This window comes from Melospiza georgiana, chromosome 1 (assembly GCF_028018845.1).
Source record: "Melospiza georgiana isolate bMelGeo1 chromosome 1, bMelGeo1.pri, whole genome shotgun sequence".
NCBI classification, from domain to species: Eukaryota; Metazoa; Chordata; class Aves; order Passeriformes; family Passerellidae; genus Melospiza; species Melospiza georgiana.
Window position 1 is genome coordinate 108,235,152 of NC_080430.1, and position 20,951 is coordinate 108,256,102.

Sequence of the window (20,951 nt, forward strand, 5' to 3'; positions counted from 1 at the left end):
ACTTATATTGGGTAGAGAAGAGAGAGGTCCTGGCTTTCATTATGAATGATACCTTCACATTACAGCAAACAGGAAAATGTGTGGTTCAGTAAAAGAGGCTGTGAGCAGGAGCATATTGGCTGCAATTATTTTAGTTTCATGACTGACTATGAATAAACTAAACAATAGCTGAGGGAATAAGTAAATCACAGGTAGAAAGTCACTGTAATTTCTCTGAGAAGGGCTCTTTGGACTTTGGATTTAACTGCTCATCAAATGAAGCAGAATTTTAAAACAGTAGATTTAAGTATTAAATGGGATTTGTTCACTCACCTTGAAAGTAGAGCTTTGGTATAGTTGTCTCCAGCCTCCATTCGTCCAGGGACTAATGAATTACTATAGCTATTATTTGAATTACTATACTATTACTATATGGGACAAAAGAACATAACCATTGCACAATGGTTTTCTTTAGGTTCTTCATTTTTCAGTCTTTCTTTTGTTGTTTTGCTCTTGTTTTTTTTATCCCAGATAAGTTTTGAATTCTCAGTATTATTCCACATTTGTAAATGAAGGCGGCTCTTCGGTATCTGTGATTTCTTAATGCCTGCATTCTAATTCAGCTGCTTTTTGCATTTCTTTTCCATGGGCATTTTGTTCTGTACTGGCTTTTTGTTCTGTTCTCAGATGTGGGAAACAGAGAAAATGTTTGTGTTTGGGGAAGCGGAGTGGAGCACAGTGGTGAGGACGTCACCATGCCATAAATAGCTTGGAAAGGGACAGCAGGTGGATTGTGATGGATGAACTGGTGGGAACTGGATAGCGAGGGGGAGCTTTAGGATTTTGGATGGAAAGAAAGAAACCAAACCCATGAGATTGCACCAATGCTGTCTTTTCCTAATCCACCACTGATCCTTAACATGTCTCTTAGTTTTTCTGAAAACTAAATAATGGGGCTGTGTGAATGCAGATAATTTTGTGGGTCTGGAGGTGTCAGTTCAGCCCCAAGACAAGGACAGCATTCCTGGTATTGCAACTCTAAGCAACTGTAGGATCTGGTAGAGGATCAGCAGCTTCAGTGATAGTCTGAGGTGACTGCATGCTGTGGGATCTCAGACTGGGATCAGTGACTGTGGCCTGTTCCTTGGAAAGGCAGGAATATCAACAGCCATATGCCTCCTTTATGGCATCAGTGGGGAGAATAACAGTAAAATACTGTTGCTGAATCACACTAACACACATGTTAGTTGAGCCATTCTGTCCTTCTGGATCAGCTGGTAATCAGCAAGAGTTTTATTTCACAGGAGATTTTGTTCTACGCTCTTTTGTAAGCTGCCCATGCCTTTTTGTCTTTACCAAGTGGTTTTTCTTTCTCTGGGTGATAGTAACAAGTAATGTACTTTCCATTCCTCCTTTTTCCCTTTCTTTTTTATTTTTCCCAGCCAGAGGTGGTTATGCCTATCACTGTGGCTTCCCCTAAGCTCTTCCACCTAGTCCTCCACTATGTCAGCCTGGGCTCAAAAAGCTCTAAAGGGAAGATCTCAGTTGCTGAGGGAAAACAAATTGGCACTAATTATACTTGTAAGTGAAATAATTTTCTCACTAGGCTTCCCTGTCTTCTTCTGTCATTCACTAGCATTGCCATTCCAGTATATACTCTTGTGCATGTGCCTTTTTCTTGTAGGACTTTAGTCTGGTGCTTGCATGGCTTCTGACTGTTCCTCAATTCAGCACTTTATGGCTGTTTTTGTTTATTAACTTCCATTTTTCAGAATGAAGTGAGGATAACTTTGAATGTGGAAAAATCAAACCTCTACTTATTTCGCATTATCCTGAGGTATATTAACCCTGGAGGGGAAACATTATCTGGTCGTATATCTGCTTGTCAATCTCAGCCTGGAGCAGGTAGGTGTAACTCAGCAGTGCAACAGCTCAGGTGAATGTTAGATCAGAGAAGGCTTTCCAAGGTGCACCTAAGTCAAGTCTTTAATGTTGCTTAAAAGGCATCACTTTTAACAGTGTCAGTGCTTTTGGGCTTCTCCTTGTATATTTTTGCTGTGTGGTTGATGTGGCTGTGTTTGCATGAAACTCTTGCTTGCAGTAGTAATCAGCATTTGTTTCTTTAAATGTTTGCCACACTTAGTACTTTCAGTCCTGTACTTGGAAGCTCTGAACTGTAGGTTTTATGAAGCTTTTAAAGAAGGGGTAGCAACACTTTGTTTTACTTGCCTTTAATATTCAAGTTTTAAATGTGGTTTTTGCCTTCATTCAATGAGTAGGGCTTGTTTAGAATGATGAGCCCAGTCTACCAAGTTCTGATTACAGACCTCAGAGACATATTATGCCTTTCAGACCTTGATAAAAGATAAGTACTCCATATCTTATGAATGGTAGGGGCATACCAGGCCTATGTGTCTTACTATTCCTGCCTTATTGAGAGGAATGAAGTTATAGATCCTTTTAGAAATTCAAGTAAGACAAAACTGAAGACTTCACAGACACCATTCAGCAGTGTGGCAGAAATCTGTGGCCATCACTGGCTTCCAATGTCTGGGACACAGGGAACCAGATTTGGTCTGTGTTCAGGGTCTTCAACGAGGAAACCTTTAATATTCATAACAGTTGATCCTCATGATTTCTATTTGACAAAACATACCACAGCTTTCTTTCTGTAGTACATAGAGTCACAGAATTATCTGGGTAGAAGGGGGCTTAAAAATTATCCGGTTCTACCCCCCTACCATGGGCAGGGATACCTTCCACTAGACCAGGCTGCTCAGAGCCCCATCCAACTTGGCATTGAACACTGCCAGGGATGGGGCATCCACAACTGGCCCATCATCTCTGCCTAGAAGTTATCTGTCTGTAAGTAAGCATTTTAGATGGTGCTGAGAACCTCCAACACCTGAAGTATTTGACTTAAAGTCACACGAGAATGTGTCAGTTGACTATCTTGAGTGTCAGTGCAGTGAGAGGTTGAATGGAAAATTATGGAAGGGGAAAGTGACCTTTTCAGATATTGCAAAATTGGCCATTGCAGGGGCAGAACTCTGCTTTTCTGTACCAGTTTGCTCAAGAGTAATAAGAATGCAAACAACAACCACTGCATAGCTCTGTGTCTGGTTGAGTGCATTGCTAATGCATGTTGACTGAAAATTATTGATCAACTCCTGTCAAACAAAGTTTAATAGACCAAATTATCAGTCCAGCCCACTAAGCAAGTAGAGACATTTTACACAGTCACTTAATTTTTTTTACTTGATTTTTTTTTCTGGCAGGGGCTGCTCAGAGCAAAGACTTTGTCTTCCCACCCAGCAAGGAGCCAGCTTTTATCACAATCCCAGGAAAAAGCTCCACAGAGCCTTTCTCACTGGCTCCAGGCACGTGGACTGTCAGTATAATGGCAGAGGAAGTCCTCTTGGTAAGAAAACAATTGAGGAAAACAACTGCTTGAAGGTTGTCATGAAGTTACTGCTCTGGAGTTATTTGCTGGGAAGAACCCTGCAAGCAAGTGAAATTCAGCGCTAGTGAAAGGAACAGAATACAATTATGAAAATTTACAGTTCTGCCTCTTATTTCTTCTGACTTTCTCCTGCTCTGATTTTTCTTCTCCTTAAAGACTTTAAGTCTTATATGGAATCTGTACCTTCAAATTATAAGATATTACTGTCATACAGCACAAAGCATAAGTGCTCACAAAAATTAGTAATTTTTACGTATCCAATCTTGTGTCTAGAGCTTAGCTCAGCCAAGGCCTTAGTTTGTTGACAAAAAAAATCTTCATAAGAGTATTGTAAAATGGGCTGCATTATGAGCAGGTCAATTTCTGACTGCTTTTATCCTCCTGTTTTTCTCTGCTTTCATTCACTGAAAAACTGAAAAATTTTCAGTTTTTCAGTGAATGAAAAATTTCAGGAAATTGCTAGAGAAAGAGAAATTGTTTGAGATGATAATTTATGAAAAACCTTAAATATGATCACAAAGACAGCATACTGAAACTCTTACATATTTCATACAGGGATAAAAAGCAGTGTCTCCAGTCATTAAGCCTGGGGCTGTGTTAAATTTATGGAATACTACATGAAGTGCTAGTAAAGAGCTTGCAAACATATTTCTTGCTGAAAGTGAGAAATATTATTGTGCTGGATTTTTTCACTAATATCTTTGAAAAGGTATATATTGATAATCTTAGCCCATCATGTTCTCACATTAACAGTTGTTATATTTAAGCTCTAATATATTAATTTAAGTAAGCAAGGCAGAACAAAAACTCACCCAGAGTTGAGATGTGTGCTTGTGACCCAGAGTTGAGATGTGTGCCTGTGGATTGCACTCATGGATGAAAACTGCAGGCATCTGGCTGTGTGTTACAGAGCTGCAGGGAAGCTCCCTTCACTGCACTGTCTTGTACAACACATGATGGGAGAGTGGCTTCAGAGTTTCCCTGACCACAGGGCAGCTGCCTTCAGGCCATCTTTCTGAAATTACAGAGTCAGGGAAACACATTCTGATGTTATTGGCTCAAGTAGTAACAGAAAAAGCCCCACTCGGATTTTGGAGATACCCTCTGCACAAATTATTTCTGTGATTGGTTTTATTCATTGTTACATTGTGAAAGCCTGGAGATGTTTTTTTTGTCATTATTTGAGTGCTTTAGCATTTGTTGTATTCTTTGTTCTTAGGATTATCTGGTGCTGTTACCTAGTGATTACTACGAGGCGTCCCTGTTGCAGATCCCAGTTACGGAGCCTTGCGCCCGTCCCGGGCCTGATTCAGCAGAACAGTCAGTAGATGTGCTACAGCCCAAACCACTGCCTTGGTTTATTTTGTTATCATCCTGCCGCACTTGAAAACAATAATAATCCTGTGTTTTGTTTTTTGTTTTTGTTTGGTGTAAGCTGCTTGCTGTATCAGCATCTGCCCCTGGACAGATTTTCCTGTGTCCTTGGCTCAGAGGCAGTGCATTTCAGACACGGGGGAGAATCCAGAAGAATACCTGTGCGACAGCCAGCTCCCAATCAGCCAGTGATGGCCCACATCACTGGAAGAGAGGTCAGGTTCCTGCCTGCTAATTGCAGTCCCATCTGTGCTGTTGAGCATAAACCTACCAGACTAAAATGCTTGCAGATTTACGGCTCAGGATTTTCAGATCTTAGCACATCCCTAAAACTGACTCGGCACCAAGCTCTGCATTTTACACAAAACTATGTAAAAGTATCAGTGTAGGCAGATTTATAACTGTGACTGGAGTGGACATTCCACTCTGGCAAAAGCATTTCCTTAAATAAAAATCCTTCTCCTTTAGGCATACTGGCTTTTTCAGAAGAAATGACACAATGATTTGTCAGCAGAAATTGTATACATGCATCACTCTAAATTAATCTTTTTTTTTCTTAGATAGCTACACTTAGGTAAAATGTTTGCTTTACTGAAAAACAAGCAGAAGCAATTATGCAACTGCTGTAGGTCCTTTGAAAGCAAAACATGTTCTATGAAATGAGAAGATCTGCTGTGTGTTTGGCAAAAACTAAGGTATTTTACCAAGTATGTGATAGTGATGTAAAATGATTACGGCCTCTATTACTGTGCTTGGATAGTTATTTCAAAAATATCAAGTACAACAAGAATATTCATATGCCACAGGCTCTGGTGCTTCATCACTGATGCATGTGCAAAATTTACTGGTATGAATAATTGCAGTGAAGTCAAGGGGGCTGTTGACAGAATTATTTACCTGTTTAAGTGTTTGTAGCCTAAGGAAATACTGAGAAAAATTTTAAAATAATTATGTAGTCAACTGAAGCAAAACCTTTGTAACCACAGCACTTAACTACTTAGAAGTATTTTGCATCAAATATTGTGTTAACCACTTTGTGCAAGAAACCTAAAAGAAAAGCTTGATGCTTTTCAAGTGTTATTGTTTGCTGGAGAAGATGCTTTCGCTCTTCAGGGAGTAGGGAATCAAAATACAGCATTGCTATAGTAGGAATTTTGTGTTCCTGGAAATATTTTTTCAGTGGAGAAGTGAACTCAGTTTTTGTATGTTGTTAAGGATAGCTTAGAGATGATGGTGACAATTTTTTAGCATCATAACATTTCTTCCCTTTCTGCTGGGGAGAAGAGAAATAATAGTATAGCAATTTCCCGGGGTTATTTTACAGCTTTCCTAGAACAGTTATAATGGCAGCTGTTTCTTGAACTTGTTTGACTCTTGTTAGAGGACAAAGTGATATTTATAAGCATTGTTTGCATTCTGCTGGGTGTCTTTTGTTGAGACACTGCAGGACTGGCTCTGGACTAATGCTGACCAGTTCAAAGAACAGGAAATGGGAGCTTCCTGCAAGAAAAGGGAGTGACAAATTTAACTCCTTTTTTGTTTTTCAATTATTTTGACCCAGGTCAATTTGGAGCTGACCATAAATGTTCCTCAAGTGGGTCGCTATGTTCTGGTTTTTGAGTATGCCAATGAAGAGGATCAGATAAACACTGCAGAGGTAACAGTGCATAGCCCTGGACCTGTCACTGAAGGCAGAGTAAGAATATACAGTTGTAAATACAGGTAAGAATTTCTGAAGTAATCACTAAATTGATAAATAAGCATTTGGAATGTAATTATACTGTTTTTATATATTTGAATCCATTTTACTATGTAGATTGTTCAAATTCTAGGGTGATTTAAAAGCAAGTGCAGGATTCTGTGGATTTTGTAGAGGTTTTTAATTCTCTTTGTGCAGTCAGCTCGTTAAATATTGCTACTGCTTCAATGAATTGTTTTCCTATTCAAAGGGTTAAATTTTTTTTATTTACATTTTTAAATCCTTATAAACTACTAATCTCCAAGTCCAGTGGAAGAGCATCACTGTTGGCTGCAGATTCCTGCACTGGTTTTCTTGAGTTAAAATTATGTCCAAGGGCTTTGGCTATAAAAAATGTAGCAGCTGGTGTTACAAGAGTATTCCCACCGTTTCTAACAAGATTTGCTGAAGCAGAAGTATAAAGGTCTCTGAAATTCTGCCTGTAGTCATCCTCTGGTTCTTAGGCTGTAGGCAAGGTCTTCAGCCAAATGCTTCTTTATCCTTGTTGACTTATGAGGTTACTGCAGATGTTTCTGCACAAGAGATTTTGCCTGTCCTGAGTGAGATTATCTTTGACACTTGAGCACCTCAGCTTATTTTGAGCCCTTGGGAGAGCCTGCCCAGTGCCAGGGGACTACAGACATGCAGCCTTTACTCCCATGAGCCAACTGCTGAATGGAGGCTTAGGGATATTCAGGATGAAATTGCTCAGTAAGAAAAATCATTTTCATCGGCATGTTTGTGATACAGGGCACAGCCATGTGGAGCAGTGACCTTGTCAGGTTATTGCTGGGGAAAGCTCTTATTTTTAGCCTGTTACATAACACTTTGAGCCCCAAACTTCTCGCTATAAATCTTCCATTTTATTGGGGTTTTGGTGGTTTTTTCCCCACATGTTATGGGCTGATTTTGAACATACTTGTTTGTTTATTTGATACATTGGAAATGTGTTCATGGAAATACAAAGGAAGCTCTTGCTGCTTTAATGTAGCAATGCAGCAAATCCCTTCTGCAGACATTCTGCATGAACTGAGTGGTCATGTGGTGAGCGAGGTGCTGTGTCATCTTTCCCAAACAGGAAGGTGCAAGTCTCTTCTGATAAAAAATAAATCAAGCAATGACATAGTGAGGTACATGTAGATAACAGTAACTTGTAGAATTTGTAATATATTGTGCCAGACTTTCTTACAGCTCAGTGAGCTTGAATATTCCAAATAAAACATGGTAAGAGAATAAAACGTCACAGGCTTTGAGCAAATCATGAGTAAGTGACCTATATTTCTCTAGTTGTACATGTCCCTAGCCCTGAGCTGATCTTGTTTAAAACATATATCAGAAAAAAGAGTGAAACTTCCACATTCTCTGATTTGTAGAGGAGGCAAACCTTTTTTTCACTTGCATTGAGGAGTATCTCAGCAGAATAGCTTCCTAAGATCAGGCCTTGCCCAGCTGCCACTATATGTGCAAGAGCTGCTGATTCACATCCTCAGAGGCACATGGCAGTGATGGAAAGGAGCAACTGCTGTGTGCTGACACCCCAAGGAGCATGGCCTAGGCAGGAGAATATTAGTTACACACCATGTTACACAGTGTGAAAACATCTGCTGGTAGCATCTATGTGTGGCTGTCTGTCTGTCTACGTTCTGCTTAAGCCAGGAGCTCAGGTGGGAGTCTGATCTGAGATCTGGAGGCTTCAGCTCTAACCCCCCCAGGATAAGCAGTGTTTTGTACATGGTAGATCCTGTGTCTCACGGGCGAGGACAGTGCATGTGCTGCAGTGGCCACAGGCAGGTTAGTTATGGTCCAGCAGGAGGGCCAGGTGCTGTGGCTGGCCAGCAGCCAGGCAGTGAAGCTAGGTGACAGCCTAAACAACGTGGCAGTGCCAGCAGGCTCATCCTTAATCCTGCCTTCTGTCTCAGTTTCCTTTGTCGCAGCGTTGCAGTTGATGACAGGAACCGCGTTGCAGCCTATGACCTTCTAGCGGACACAAAGATACATCTGAAGGCGTCATCAAGTAATTTTCTTCTGGTAAGTTCACATTTCCTTTTCCCTTTGGTCATACTTGTTCCTTGATGGGGTAAACAAAGATATTTGTCTCCCTGTGTTCACATTCTGTAAGGTAACATGTGAAGTTATGTATGTTAGATGCTTGACTAGACATGCTTTATATACATCCCAGAATGCTGATATATATATATATATATTGGCAAGGTTTTTTCCAGCTTTCTTGTGCTTTATTTCAGTTCTCCTCTCACTTCTCCAAGTAAACTTTAGAGGAAACATATTCTGGTAGCTTTTATACGTAATCTTTATTGTATTTTTTTATTTTTCTTTTTTTCTAAATCTTCAAAACCCATGTAGGAGTTTCCCATGTCTCTCACAAAATTCAGGTAATAAATGCATTTGTTTCAGGTAATAAATGCATTCATTAATCGTATGGCTTTTAGGTATTTTAAATAAAAAGCCTTCACTGACCTCTTTTGGCCACACCAGGAATATACTTTCTGGTGACTAAATTTTCTTACGTGTTGTTTCTGCTTTCTATTTTAGAAACACAAGGTTTGTTAAAATCTTGAGCTCCAACCCAGCTAGTAACAACTAGTAGAACTAACAGCTGATACATGCTTTCTTCACTTCATGAGTCAGTGTAAACTAATACCATTTACAATTTCTGTTAGCTTCCTGCAGCAACTGCTGTGCTAACAGGATTCGACCTTCACAGTCTTTAATTGTAAAGCCTGCACTTAGCAAAAGATGGGAAAAGAGGTGCTTCTGGTATGTAGACACTGACCATGAAGTCATTGGCAGCAGTTTTGGGCTTAAAGACACTCATGTGTTCCCTTCATACAGAGCAGAGAGGCAAATGGGAGCCACCTCCAATGCTTTCCCTCATGTCCTTACCACCATGGGTACAGCAGGACTACCACAGATTCATTTGTTCAGATCCACTTTTAGTTAAAATAAAAAACCCCATATGAGGTCTTGCTTCTTTTGAAATGAGTTCTGAATACTGGGTTGGAAATCCTGGTGTCACTGAAACTCACTCCCATGGACTTTGTACTAGCAAGTGTTTGTGCCTTTATTTGAGAAAGTCTGGGAGTTCCCCCAGGGTCCAAAAGTCTCAAAGAGCTTTTCCCTCCTACTTCTCTACATTCCTTGCCTTGCTTCTCAGCCTTTGAGCTGGTCTTCTGTCTTTGCCTTTACCACACATATATGCTTACCTTTTAGTTTTGTCTCTCCTGAGCAGCCAATATTCCCTTGACAAGGACAGAAAAATGCTATTTAACCCTGAGGCATTGAGGTGCAGGGAGGTAAAGGGATCCAAAATCTTGTGGGAGGTCTATGACAGAACATGGCTTTGGGCTCATATCTCCCTATGCTAAAATTAGGCTTCATCCTTCCTGTTCTGGCCTGGCCCTGTTATTTATGATATTAATTGTTAATTGTGCCTTGTGCTTGTTTTTCAGCACAAGGTTTGCATTATATCAGCTGAAGAATTTACTCCAGAATACGTGGATCCTAAAGTACAGTGCATAGCTGCTTACAGGAGTAACAGTGATGGAAGGTAACTTGCTTGGTTTTATCCTTCCTATTATCTGAGGACAACCTTGAAAGGTAGAATAAATGGTGGTTTAATTTTTTTGAGTGAAGCTTTACTCAGTGACTCACAGGTGGTTTGTAGGCCATTTCTGTAAAGTCAAGAAGCTAAAATGTTAGTGTTAATCTAGACAGTCTTTGCACAGAATTTTGTTGATAAGAGCCTTTTCCTGCCCCATCTGAACTTCCCAGCGCTGATGTGTGAGAAAACACTCATCTTTCACATGCCATCCAGTAGGACAGGTGTCCAAGCTGGAAAATTGTTCCTACTTTAGTGGCCTGAAATGCTTACTGTTCCATCTGAAGTTTTCTTCTGCGTGTTACTGCTTCAGCTGTCCCAAAATGGCTTTAATTTGTCACTATGTGTGGGATGTGACTGCCCTTTTAGGCACAATTTAGCAGCCTCAAATTACTCAACATGAAAACCCCTGCTTCCCAAACAAGCTATTCCCTTTTTCCTGTCATCGTGGGGCCCTAAGGTGGGTGTGCCCTCATTATTCACCTCACACAGTAATGCCAGCTGATCCTTCTTCTCCATCATACTTTATGGGACCAGTAATTAGGGGAGTCATGTACTGCTTGGTTGATCCAGGCTGACAGCTCTTCTCTTGCTGTGAAGATCTGAACCCGAACCTTGCCTTCCCCAGTGGTCAGGTTTGGGTTCTGCAGAGCATCTCCTCTGTCCTATTGAAACTCTTCCCCTCCCCACCTTTTGTTCTTTGGGACAGAGAGGAATTGTCACTGCAGCTTCCAAATTAGGGACCTCCACATTTCAGCGCCTGTTGCAATCCCCAGGATGTGCCTCGTGATGCCTACTCCTAAAGCTTTCTTCCTACTGATCTAGCAGTGGGAAGGGTCTCAAAATAAAAGTAAATGTCATTTGCAGGACTTAAGAGGCAAAAAGAGTTAGTGATTTGGTCTGATAGTTTTCCAAATGGTAGCTTGTAATATAATGGTTGAATTGAAACAGAAAGCAGAAAAACCAGGGTAGTAAATTGGATAAAAACATGTGACTGTGCTTGGTTTCCAAACATGCATAGTGTTGAATCACAGCTTTAATTCTCCTGCTCAGTGTTACCATTGAGAGCAGCTTTGTAAGACTGAATATACTTGTCCTTCACCAAATTTATTTTGCAAATACAGGCATTTATATTTTGAGTAAACAGGGAAAGGTGAGTGAAAAACATGATTCAAAATAAAATTAATATAGAAACTTACATATTTGACTTTGGTTTTGTGTTGGGTATTTTTTTAAACTCTTGTTACATTTGCATTGTTTACTGTCGGTTTTTGTTTTGTTTTTATTGTTATCTGCCAGCATTTTTGCTTACCTGAAAGTGTTTTAAGTCCATCAAGTTGAAAGATGCAGAGGCTTGGCTCAGTTTAACAGTATTGTAAGTGGATGCTGCACATGATTTCCCACAGTTGTGGCCCTGAAACATACTTGCCATTCCAGTTCTGGGTCTGTCTTGAGCAAAGATTAATCATTGTCTGTTGAGTACTTACTAGAAGGGATTAAATACAGCCAGGAAACCCCCCAAAATATTTTTATCCTGAAGTCTTGGAAAATTCTTCCCTCAATCCCAGAATTAAATATGCCAAGGAAGAAATAGTTAAACACAGCAGTGAATGCATAAGGATGCTTTCCAGGAGTACTGTTCTTTATTTTGGCTCCAGTTCTACAAATATTTGAGTATACACTTAACTTCTAAATACCTAAGTAGTCCCATTGACTTCAGTGGGAAAACTTGCATGTTTAAAGGATACACCTATGTAAATATTTGTAGAACTGAGAATTCAATATTAGTACAGATTCTGGTGAATGTAACTAACTAGATTAACTGAAATGTATTTAATTTTTAGTGCTCCTGATTCTTTTAAGTTTCCTCTTCCTCAACAAATTCTTTCCACTGAAACTTTATGTGAATTTTGTGTGAATAAAATCAGTTAATACATTAAAAGCGTACACACTTTCCCGTTCTTATGGAAGTTAGGTCCATACCTCTTGTTTTCATTTACTTTCTGATTATTCATAAAGAATCCAAATAGGTACAAGGGTTATTATTGCATTATCAATTACAATGCAGTCTAATACACTGACTTTTTAAAGTCAGCAGCCTTTCCTGTTATGATTAAAACTTTCTCCTGGCCCTAAGGATGATTACTATGGTTCTGTTTTTAGTGCAGCATGCATTCCCTCAGATTTTGAGACTCCACCAGGAGCTTTGGTTTTGGATGCATTCAAAGATGGGAAGATTTCTGAAGTACAGGAGAATATACTTCATGATCCATTGAGTGCCACTTTTCCTGCTGGTTCAGTTCAAGGAGTCACCTTGACACCATTCCAGGTACCTCATATTTTGAAAACTTTGTTTTGCAAGTCACAAGGTATGTTCTTAGTAAAGTTAAATAGATTGAATTCTGTAAGATGATCAAAACGGATGATGTGATGTGATGAAAATATTGCAAACTGAGTAAGCCACAGAGACAATAAAAAGAATGGGGGAGGAAAACCCCCAAATACCAGTTTCTTTCTGGACTACACAACAAGTCTTACATACTGCAGAGGAATGTCAAATGTTCTTGGCAGGCAAACAGAGCATGCAGTTGTAATGCCATTTTCCTTGAAGAAATTGAACTTGCTGAGAGATGCTAAGCCCCCTCTCTTTCACTGCAGGTAGAGGGCACTGAGCACAGCTGGTAAGCCCAAGAACGTTTCACAAAACAAATCTATTCTGTGATTTAATACCAGAGCTGTTCTTGTTTCTCCAGAACCAGATCACCTTGAGTGGCAGAGTGCCCCACTTGGGCAGATATGTATTTGTGGTACATTTTTATCAGCCAGCACACCCAGTGTTCTCTGTGCAAGTCCATGTGAATGCAGGACATGTGTGGTCAGGTAGGCACCTGAATTTGACCTAACCCCTTTCCTTTCTTAGCATTTTGGGATATGGAGCTGTGTTGGCTTGACCCTGGATAGGCATCAGGTGCCCAAAGTTTCAAACACTTTGCTTCCACCTTTCCCTTTTTCCTGGGCTCAGCTTTACTCCCAGATTTCTCCAACTCCTCCCACCGAGTGGCACATGGGTACAGAGAACGTGGGCTGTACTCAGCTCATGCCAGGTTGCCTGTGTTCCTTCCTCCTCAGTGAGGGACTGCTCACACTCTTCTCATGCTTTAGTGTAGGATCTCTCACATGGGAGATAATCCTCCACCAACTTCTCCAACATGAGTCATTCTCCTGGGCTGCAATTCTTCGCTAACTTCTCCAGTGTGGGTGCCTTCCATGGGGTCACAAGGCCTGCTAGGAGACTGCTCCAGTGTGGAATTTCCAGAGGTTCACAGACCCTATTGGGCATCCACCTGCTCTTGAGGGGGTCTCCTCCACAGCCTGCAGGTGGATCTCTGGTCCAGCACCTGGAGCTCTCATCCTCCACTGGCCTTGGTGACTGCAGAGTTGTTTCTCTTGTATGTTCTCACTCTTCTCTCTGGCTGTACCTGCTGTTGAGCTGGAGTTTTCCCCCTTTCTTAAATATGGTATTCCAGAGGCACAACCATGGTCAGGCGCAGCCTTGGCCAGTGCTGGGTCTGTCTTGGAGCCGACTGGGATTGGCTCTGTGGGACATGGAAGAATATTCTTACAGATTTTCATAGAACCCACCCCTATAGCCCTCTGCAATCAAAACCTTCTCACATAAACCCAATATATTTTTTCTTCTAGGTACTTTTAATGCTTCATTCTGCCCTCATACTTCTGGCTGTCGGGTTCAGGTGGTTGCAGCAAACCAAATTGAGCTTGACATTTCTGAAGCCATGGTCTCTGTTACAGTGATGATACCAGATGGAAGAACACTGGTTCTGGTATGTGTATTACGTAAATGTGCTTGAAAATGTTATTCTCAGTTCCACCATTCATTTACAGATAGATGCAAAGACAGAATCCAAAAAGAATAATTTTTTTAATGTTGTGTTTCAGATTTTTAGGATCTTTTGCACTGATTTTATTTTAAATTTTCAAGATATTCTGCACTGTTTTTGTTGTACACTGCTTGTAGCATCACAACTTTCAGGGCAGTATGCAAAGTTTATTCTCTTATTTTGGTTAAAATCTTAAAGGTTTTGAAAAAATCCAGAATGTATAATGAAGCAACATTTAAATATGTAAATGCCTTAGCTTGTATCTTTTTGTTTTTCTCTGAAATGTACAATTTAGCTTTCTTATTGTTTTAAGGAAAATATCTTAGTTGTTCCAGCAGACACCTACAGTTACACAATTCTTGACAAAAAGACAGTGGACAAGTCATTTGATTTTATCAGCCAATGTGGAGGAAACAGTTTTTATATTGAGTAAGCATCACTTTCTAAAACACAGAACATTGACAGCAAACTAGGAATAATAATACTTTTACTCTGCATTAAAGAGCTGCCTTAAATCCCTATAATTGTGCTACATTAAAATGCTTTTCACAGCTTATGCTAGCCCATTGAATTTCCATGAGTCACTTTTCCATGACTTTCTATTGCAAATGCAATGTAAAGGTAGAGCTTTATTGCTCACAGTACAAAAGAGGAAAATCTATGTCATCTTCCTGTCTTTGGTATTTCCATCTTTGGTATTTGGTATTTTGCTTGGCGTGTCTGAACTGATGCAACTAATCCACACTTGCTCTGATAAAACCTCTTACCTGCATGTTCAAAGCTATTCACCCCAATTTAATTCAGTTATATCCTTGCATGTGTGCTGATGCCATCCTTACGTCAAACTGCTTGAAAGACAGAACCCTAATTTACTGAACCACTGCAAAGCACTCTCATAGCAATCCTGGCAGCACTGACATGGTTTATATTTCAATTTAAACAGCCCAGAACGATCATCGGCCTTCTGCAAGGACTCTGTGAGGTCGCTGGTGGCTTTCTACAACAACGGAGCCCTGCCATGTGACTGCCACAGCGCAGGTGCCACCAGCCCTACGTGCAGCCCCCTGGGAGGGCAGTGTGCTTGCAGACCCAACGTTGTCGGTCGCCAGTGCAGCCAGTGCCAAACCGGCTACTATGGATTCCCCTTTTGCAAGTGTGAGTGTGTGCTTGCACTCCTTCAGCTCCTGGCCCGGCCTGGCCACCTGCTGAATCCTCTGAGTTTGCTGCAGGTGGTACTGCAACCTGACTTTTCTTTGTAGAGCCTGATCCTGTGAGAGGCTGGTCAGGCTGTTTTAGCTTTAACATAGCATAGCTTCCAGTTTAAGGCAGGAGAAATCCCATTCCCCTAAAGCACACCTAGCTTGTGGAGAAATGACTCTTTGCATGTGTTGTCTCATCAGGTGTAGTAGGCTTACAGCTGAACTGGTTAAAATCCATATTGCCACTATTCCAGTGAAATGGGTTTTTTCTGCACTGACTGCTAAATCATTTCCAAGTTGTTAATGTTTAATCTCATTTTACACCTTCAAGCTTTTCCATAGATAACCAGAGACACAGCATTCCTAATTCCTCGAATTCTGATGTTAATAACAACAGATCTATAGAGTACACCAACAGCTCAGCTGCTTTCATAGACACTTGATGTTTATAAACATTGCTTTATAAAAGTGTGCCCTTGACACCAAAACTAATCCTTGGCAGTTTTGGCAAGTGATAAACAATGTCTGTGGTGAAGTTAAGCAACCAATCCATGGAAAAGAGCAAAGCATTAAACTTGCTCTTTGAAACAATTATTGCAGTCACATAGTTGGTGTCTATGACCCTGAACTTTAAACTAGTGAGAGAAAAGAGTCATATTTTCTATACATAAAGGTTCTTCGTATTTGTTACATACTCAGTAAGAAATGATTGTTGTAAGATGAGATGTGATTGATTTGTAGAACAATTTCTTTGATCTAGTATGCAACTGTGGGCAGCGTCTTTGTGATGATGTGACTGGTAAATGCATTTGCCCTCCACGAACTGTGAAGCCAAAATGTGAAGTGTGTGAGAAATATTACTTCAGCTATCATCCCCTTGCTGGCTGCAAGAGCTGCAACTGCTCAGAAAAAGGAATTGTTGATGTGACAAGCCCAGAATGTGATAAAACCAGTGGGCAATGCAGGTAGGTTTGGGTTGTGTGTATTATAAACAATGGTTTGCTCTTTTCAGGTGTTTGGAGAGAGAAGGGGAAATTTAAGATTTTCACACTTCAGTGTGAGCAAAATGGATTCTATCCACTGAGAACAGTTGTAAACTAACCCAAGCTTTGTGGGTGATTGAGGCCCCTGTAATTATTCATATGCTCACAATTCTCCATTTCTCTGTTACCAGATGCATGTCTTGAGTAATGCCCAGGCACATTTTCCAGCTATAAATCTTCTTCCAGCTCTGCTTACCTTTATTCCATGTCCATGTTTTACACCTTGATGTACAGAGAGTAGTTCTGCACTGTGAGCCCTGAATAGCTGCAGAAATCTTAATTCTATTGTGAGCATTTTTATCCTTCAAAGTCAAATCCATTCCAACTCAGTTCTGTGGCCATTAAAAATGTCACGCTATTAAAAATCTGAGAACAGTACTAACCTGCTGCTTTTTCTCTGTGGAAGTCATACAGCTGTCTCCCAGCCATGCAATCCCTTTGAATATCCACCTACCTGTGGTGTTATTTTCCCTTCCCTGCTCCATTCCTGCCTCCCTTATTGACTCACTCCTCTGTGTTTTTTGATAAAGATGCAAACCAGGAATAAAAGGACGTCGGTGTGATCAGTGTGCTCCTGGAACTTATGGTTTCCCTGACTGTGTGCCATGTAGATGTAACAGAGATGGAACAGAGCCAGATGTTTGTGATCCCCAGACAGGAACTTGTCTTTGCAAGGTCAGATAAATCAAATTACTTCTGCATTCACAAGCATCATTTGCTTACCAGTGACTGTTTCTTATATAATGGGGTGGACAAAGTGAGTTTATCAGTAAATTTTCGGTAAAAATTAAATGCAGCTGTACAAAGCCATCGCACTTTGCAGTATGTGCACAGATTATCATGGTCACGTTAAATACCATTTTTAATAGCTTCAATATCTGTCAGTTGTACAGGTGGTCTTAGTTTTTGCAGGATGTTAGAGAACTGCAGAGTGGATGCCCATTGAATCACTGAAGCAGTCTGTACTCTGCACAGATCCACTTTATCCATCTGCATCTTGCCTCCTGGATGTTAACCAAGTCCCATGCTTTTTTTAGCCATATTATGTCAGTTGACATTTTACCACATCATTATAGCTAGGAAATCTTCTTTTGTTCTGATCTGCATAATTAAATGTGAACTTTCACAAGTGACCTTTTATATTGTGGGTTTGCAAAAGCCAGCAGGAGGGTTTTGGCAAGGAAGTTACCAGCTGTCTCTGACTAATAAATATTACTCAGTGGTTCACATTTCAGATTATAAACTGCAAAGAAAGCTTATGAGATAGCCTCCAAGACAGTATTATTGGCATTAGTAATGTGGCCTATCCAGACAGCCACGTATTTTCATTCATTTGTTTCTATACATTTAAATATACATTCTTTCAGAAGATTTGTTTCAGGTGCAGTAAATTTTGGAAACCTCAGCAAAGCAAAAAGAAAAGCACTGAAATTTCTTTGAACTCTGTCCTAACAGGAGAATGTTGAAGGTGCAGCATGTGACACTTGCAGACCAGGATCCTTTTATCTGAACCCTTCTAACCCCAGGGGATGCACACCTTGCTTTTGTTTTGGGGCAACCAGCAGCTGTCGCAGCACGGATCGTCGTAGAACCAAGGTGTACCAAAGATCTTTTTCTTTTCTGTCATGAACTTACACTTGTTCCATTAAGGAAATTCCAGATTTCTTCCAAAGTTGAAAATATATTTTATTAGTTTCTAAGGATGAGAAATCTTCTCCAAACAATTCTCCAAGTGAAGATTTAGTACAGCTTTCTCAAGATTAGGAGTAGTCTGAAAGTGCTGTTCAGCAGAAATGGTGCTTTTCACCTGTTTGTTTACAAGTCATTAGTTGGACTGAAGTTGAGCTGGCCTTTATCTTCAAACTCTATGTCATCGTTGAAGTCAATGATCTCCTTCAAGATGCTTTGATAAGCACATATCATTTTACATGTCTATATTAGAGATGCATTAAGAATTGTGTGACACATTCTACAGAGATTGTGAAAATTGTCTTTCTTACCTCCCTGTAAAAGAGACATGACATCAAGTGTGAGAAACAAAGATTTTAGTAGCATAAATGGCTGTAGACTGAAAAATAATGTGACTGAAAAAAAAAAGGCAACAGCTGCTTGAAAAAAAGGCAAGAGAAAGGAAAAAAGAGGAGAGCTAGAGTGGTGGATGAGGAGTTTAGTTAAGGTTTAGACATAGACTAGATACAATCCAGATTGTGCCCTTTACTGTTTACAAGCAAAAGGTGAAAATGTGGCCTAAGTGAAATCAGTAAAAAACTTCCTCTAGTCATTACTTATCCTCACCAACAACTGTTTATGAAAACATGTCTGTTTTTTTGGGTTTTTGCTCTGGCCAGTCAAGTGCAATCCACCAGAACCCAGAACTGTTCTGGTACATCATACACATTATGCTCTCTTTCCTCCAGCATAATGATAAAAAAGAGGCATGGTCTTTCATGAAACAGCAGCCATAAACATAAAATGTGCATTAAAGAGGCAGGATGTTAGGCTACATTGCCTGCCTCTCTAAATTGTCGTGCAATGTCCCCTCCCTCACAGTTAGCCTGTTCAAACTCTGTCTTTGAGAGACAAAAATTTGATTTTTGAATGGACTTTAGAAAGCATCTCCAGCTTATATCCTCGAGTTTGTGTGCACAATTCCTAGTCACTCCCAGAAGGCTATGTCTTCCTGTTGCTGAAGACAGAATTTAGTTTCCAGGTGACAAACCAAATTCCTGCATATCAAGTAGCTTTGACACTTCTTCATATTTTCACACTCTTTTGAGGTCCATGGAATATCCATTGTTCAAAGACTTTAGGCTGGATCTGAAGGGGTTAGATCTCATGCTGAGGAAATTACAGAGGCTAAACAATTTCTTCTCATTACTTGGTGATGGTAGAGTTTTACCAAAGGATGAGGCGAACTTTTGTTTGCTTTATGTTTTTCATTAGTTTGTGGATATGAGGAACTGGCGCTTGGAGGCAGTAGATGAACATATGGACATTCCAGTCACTTTCAATCCAGTCAGTAACAGTGTGGTGGCTGATGTTCAAGAATTGCCAGCTTCTGTGCAAAATTTGTACTGGAGAGCACCACCAACCTACCTGGGAGAGAAGGTAAATGCCACTTAGCTCTTCTGGTTTAGTAACATGTAATCATTTCTTTACCAGTGTCATTGGTAAAGAGTCTCATTGTTTTTCTTAGATAAGTTTGTCTCTCTTCACTCGTCTCTCTTACCTGTCATGCCAGGAATCACGTTTTACTTCTGAATATGCTTTTGAAATTAACAGGTAACACAGAATTAATCATATTGCTTGGTGCCAGAGAGGTATTAATGTGAATAGCATGACCAAGAACTCAATGGCTCCAATGGCTTAAGCAGGTAGTACCTTGAGCTGCTTTTCTGAAGCCCACAACATGTAGAACTTGGCAATGTGGCTGCTCTGAAACCCACAACACGTAGGGCTTGTCACTTCTTTAGATTCTGTAGAGTATGTCCTGGGCAGATTTCCAAAAGAGTAAAAGCTGATTATGTGCTCAGTGGCACACAAAAGCCCCCAGCCTTTTGCTTTGGATATGCTACTTGGGAAGAGCATCAACTGGTTTTCTACCCTTTGTGTTCCTTGGGCTGGTGGCTGCTCTGTTAGCCCATGCATGGGAGCAGCCTTCTGCTCATGGTTAGTGCCATCAGCATCTCAGCCTGAGGATCGCACCAACCAGGGGTCTCTGCTAATGGTGACTTGCAGGCCCAGAGCCCCCCTCCTTGGAGCTCTGACAGTGCCAATCCTTACCAGCCCATTGCAGGACACACAGGCTTCTCAGATGTGATCCTGCTGACACACAAGAGAAAACAAATGGTGTAGACACCAAGACATGAAAGATGGTTCAATTTTTGAAGTTTCTCCTAGTCCTTATTTTAGAGACTAGAGCAGTATTTTTCTTCCTGCTCTCCTATGCTCAGAGCTGTATATATATATATCTCAGGTGAGCAGCACATTTAGTTTGAGTGCTTTTTCTTGACGTTATAAAGGTTCTTATTTCAGTGCCCACAAATTATTTTTGAAAGGAATTTCATATTGAAGCACACATTATCACCTGCAGTGTTAAACCAAAAGTACTTTTGTTGTTCAGTAACAAGATATAAAGCAGGCAGTAACTCTTTTTAAACACGGCTGATGTGTTGTGAGATCAGTGCTGACTTACGTTGCATGTCCCAGTACCTGCCTAGGTCCTAGGCCTGCCCATTACTTGCTCTTATTTACAATGACAGCACTGCAAATAAAATAGTTATAATTTGGGTTCTGCTTTTGCTGTATGCTGTGTATGAGTGTATATTTTAACGCAGGCAACACTGCAGTAATGAAAGTCCCACTAAAATGCTATCTAGCTGTGAGTTTACTAGTTCATAAATTTACCAGTTATTCATGTTATTGTGTTTTGAAAATATCAGGGTTTGGTCTGCTTCCAGTGATAGCATCTCTTTTGGAAAATATGAATAAGATCATTTCAGCTATTTTTCTTTATGATGAGGGTATAAATACTGTTTTCCATTATCTGAACCTTTAAACTGGTTCCACTGGAACATTTATATTTAGCAGAGTATATTTTCTTTCCTCTCTCTGTCTTTTGTTTACAAAGTTAAAAGGAA

General features: G+C 40.3%; 1 protein-coding gene across 1 annotated transcript in view; it reads left to right on the forward strand.

Annotated features, from left to right (window-relative positions):
* LAMA3 (laminin subunit alpha 3) overlaps positions 1 to 20,951 on the forward strand; it is a 99,591-nt gene that overhangs the window by 35,831 nt on the left and 42,809 nt on the right. Inside the window, exons 21-36 of the mRNA XM_058029938.1 lie at positions 1,422 to 1,560; positions 3,258 to 3,400; positions 4,662 to 4,762; positions 4,878 to 5,031; positions 6,378 to 6,538; positions 8,474 to 8,582; positions 10,022 to 10,119; positions 12,334 to 12,499; positions 12,924 to 13,050; positions 13,873 to 14,012; positions 14,383 to 14,498; positions 15,013 to 15,224; positions 16,029 to 16,233; positions 16,842 to 16,986; positions 17,767 to 17,907; positions 19,255 to 19,419. Of these exons, the coding sequence (XP_057885921.1) occupies positions 1,422 to 1,560; positions 3,258 to 3,400; positions 4,662 to 4,762; positions 4,878 to 5,031; positions 6,378 to 6,538; positions 8,474 to 8,582; positions 10,022 to 10,119; positions 12,334 to 12,499; positions 12,924 to 13,050; positions 13,873 to 14,012; positions 14,383 to 14,498; positions 15,013 to 15,224; positions 16,029 to 16,233; positions 16,842 to 16,986; positions 17,767 to 17,907; positions 19,255 to 19,419 (2,322 nt within the window). The remainder of the gene's footprint in view (positions 1 to 1,421; positions 1,561 to 3,257; positions 3,401 to 4,661; positions 4,763 to 4,877; positions 5,032 to 6,377; positions 6,539 to 8,473; positions 8,583 to 10,021; positions 10,120 to 12,333; positions 12,500 to 12,923; positions 13,051 to 13,872; positions 14,013 to 14,382; positions 14,499 to 15,012; positions 15,225 to 16,028; positions 16,234 to 16,841; positions 16,987 to 17,766; positions 17,908 to 19,254; positions 19,420 to 20,951) is intronic.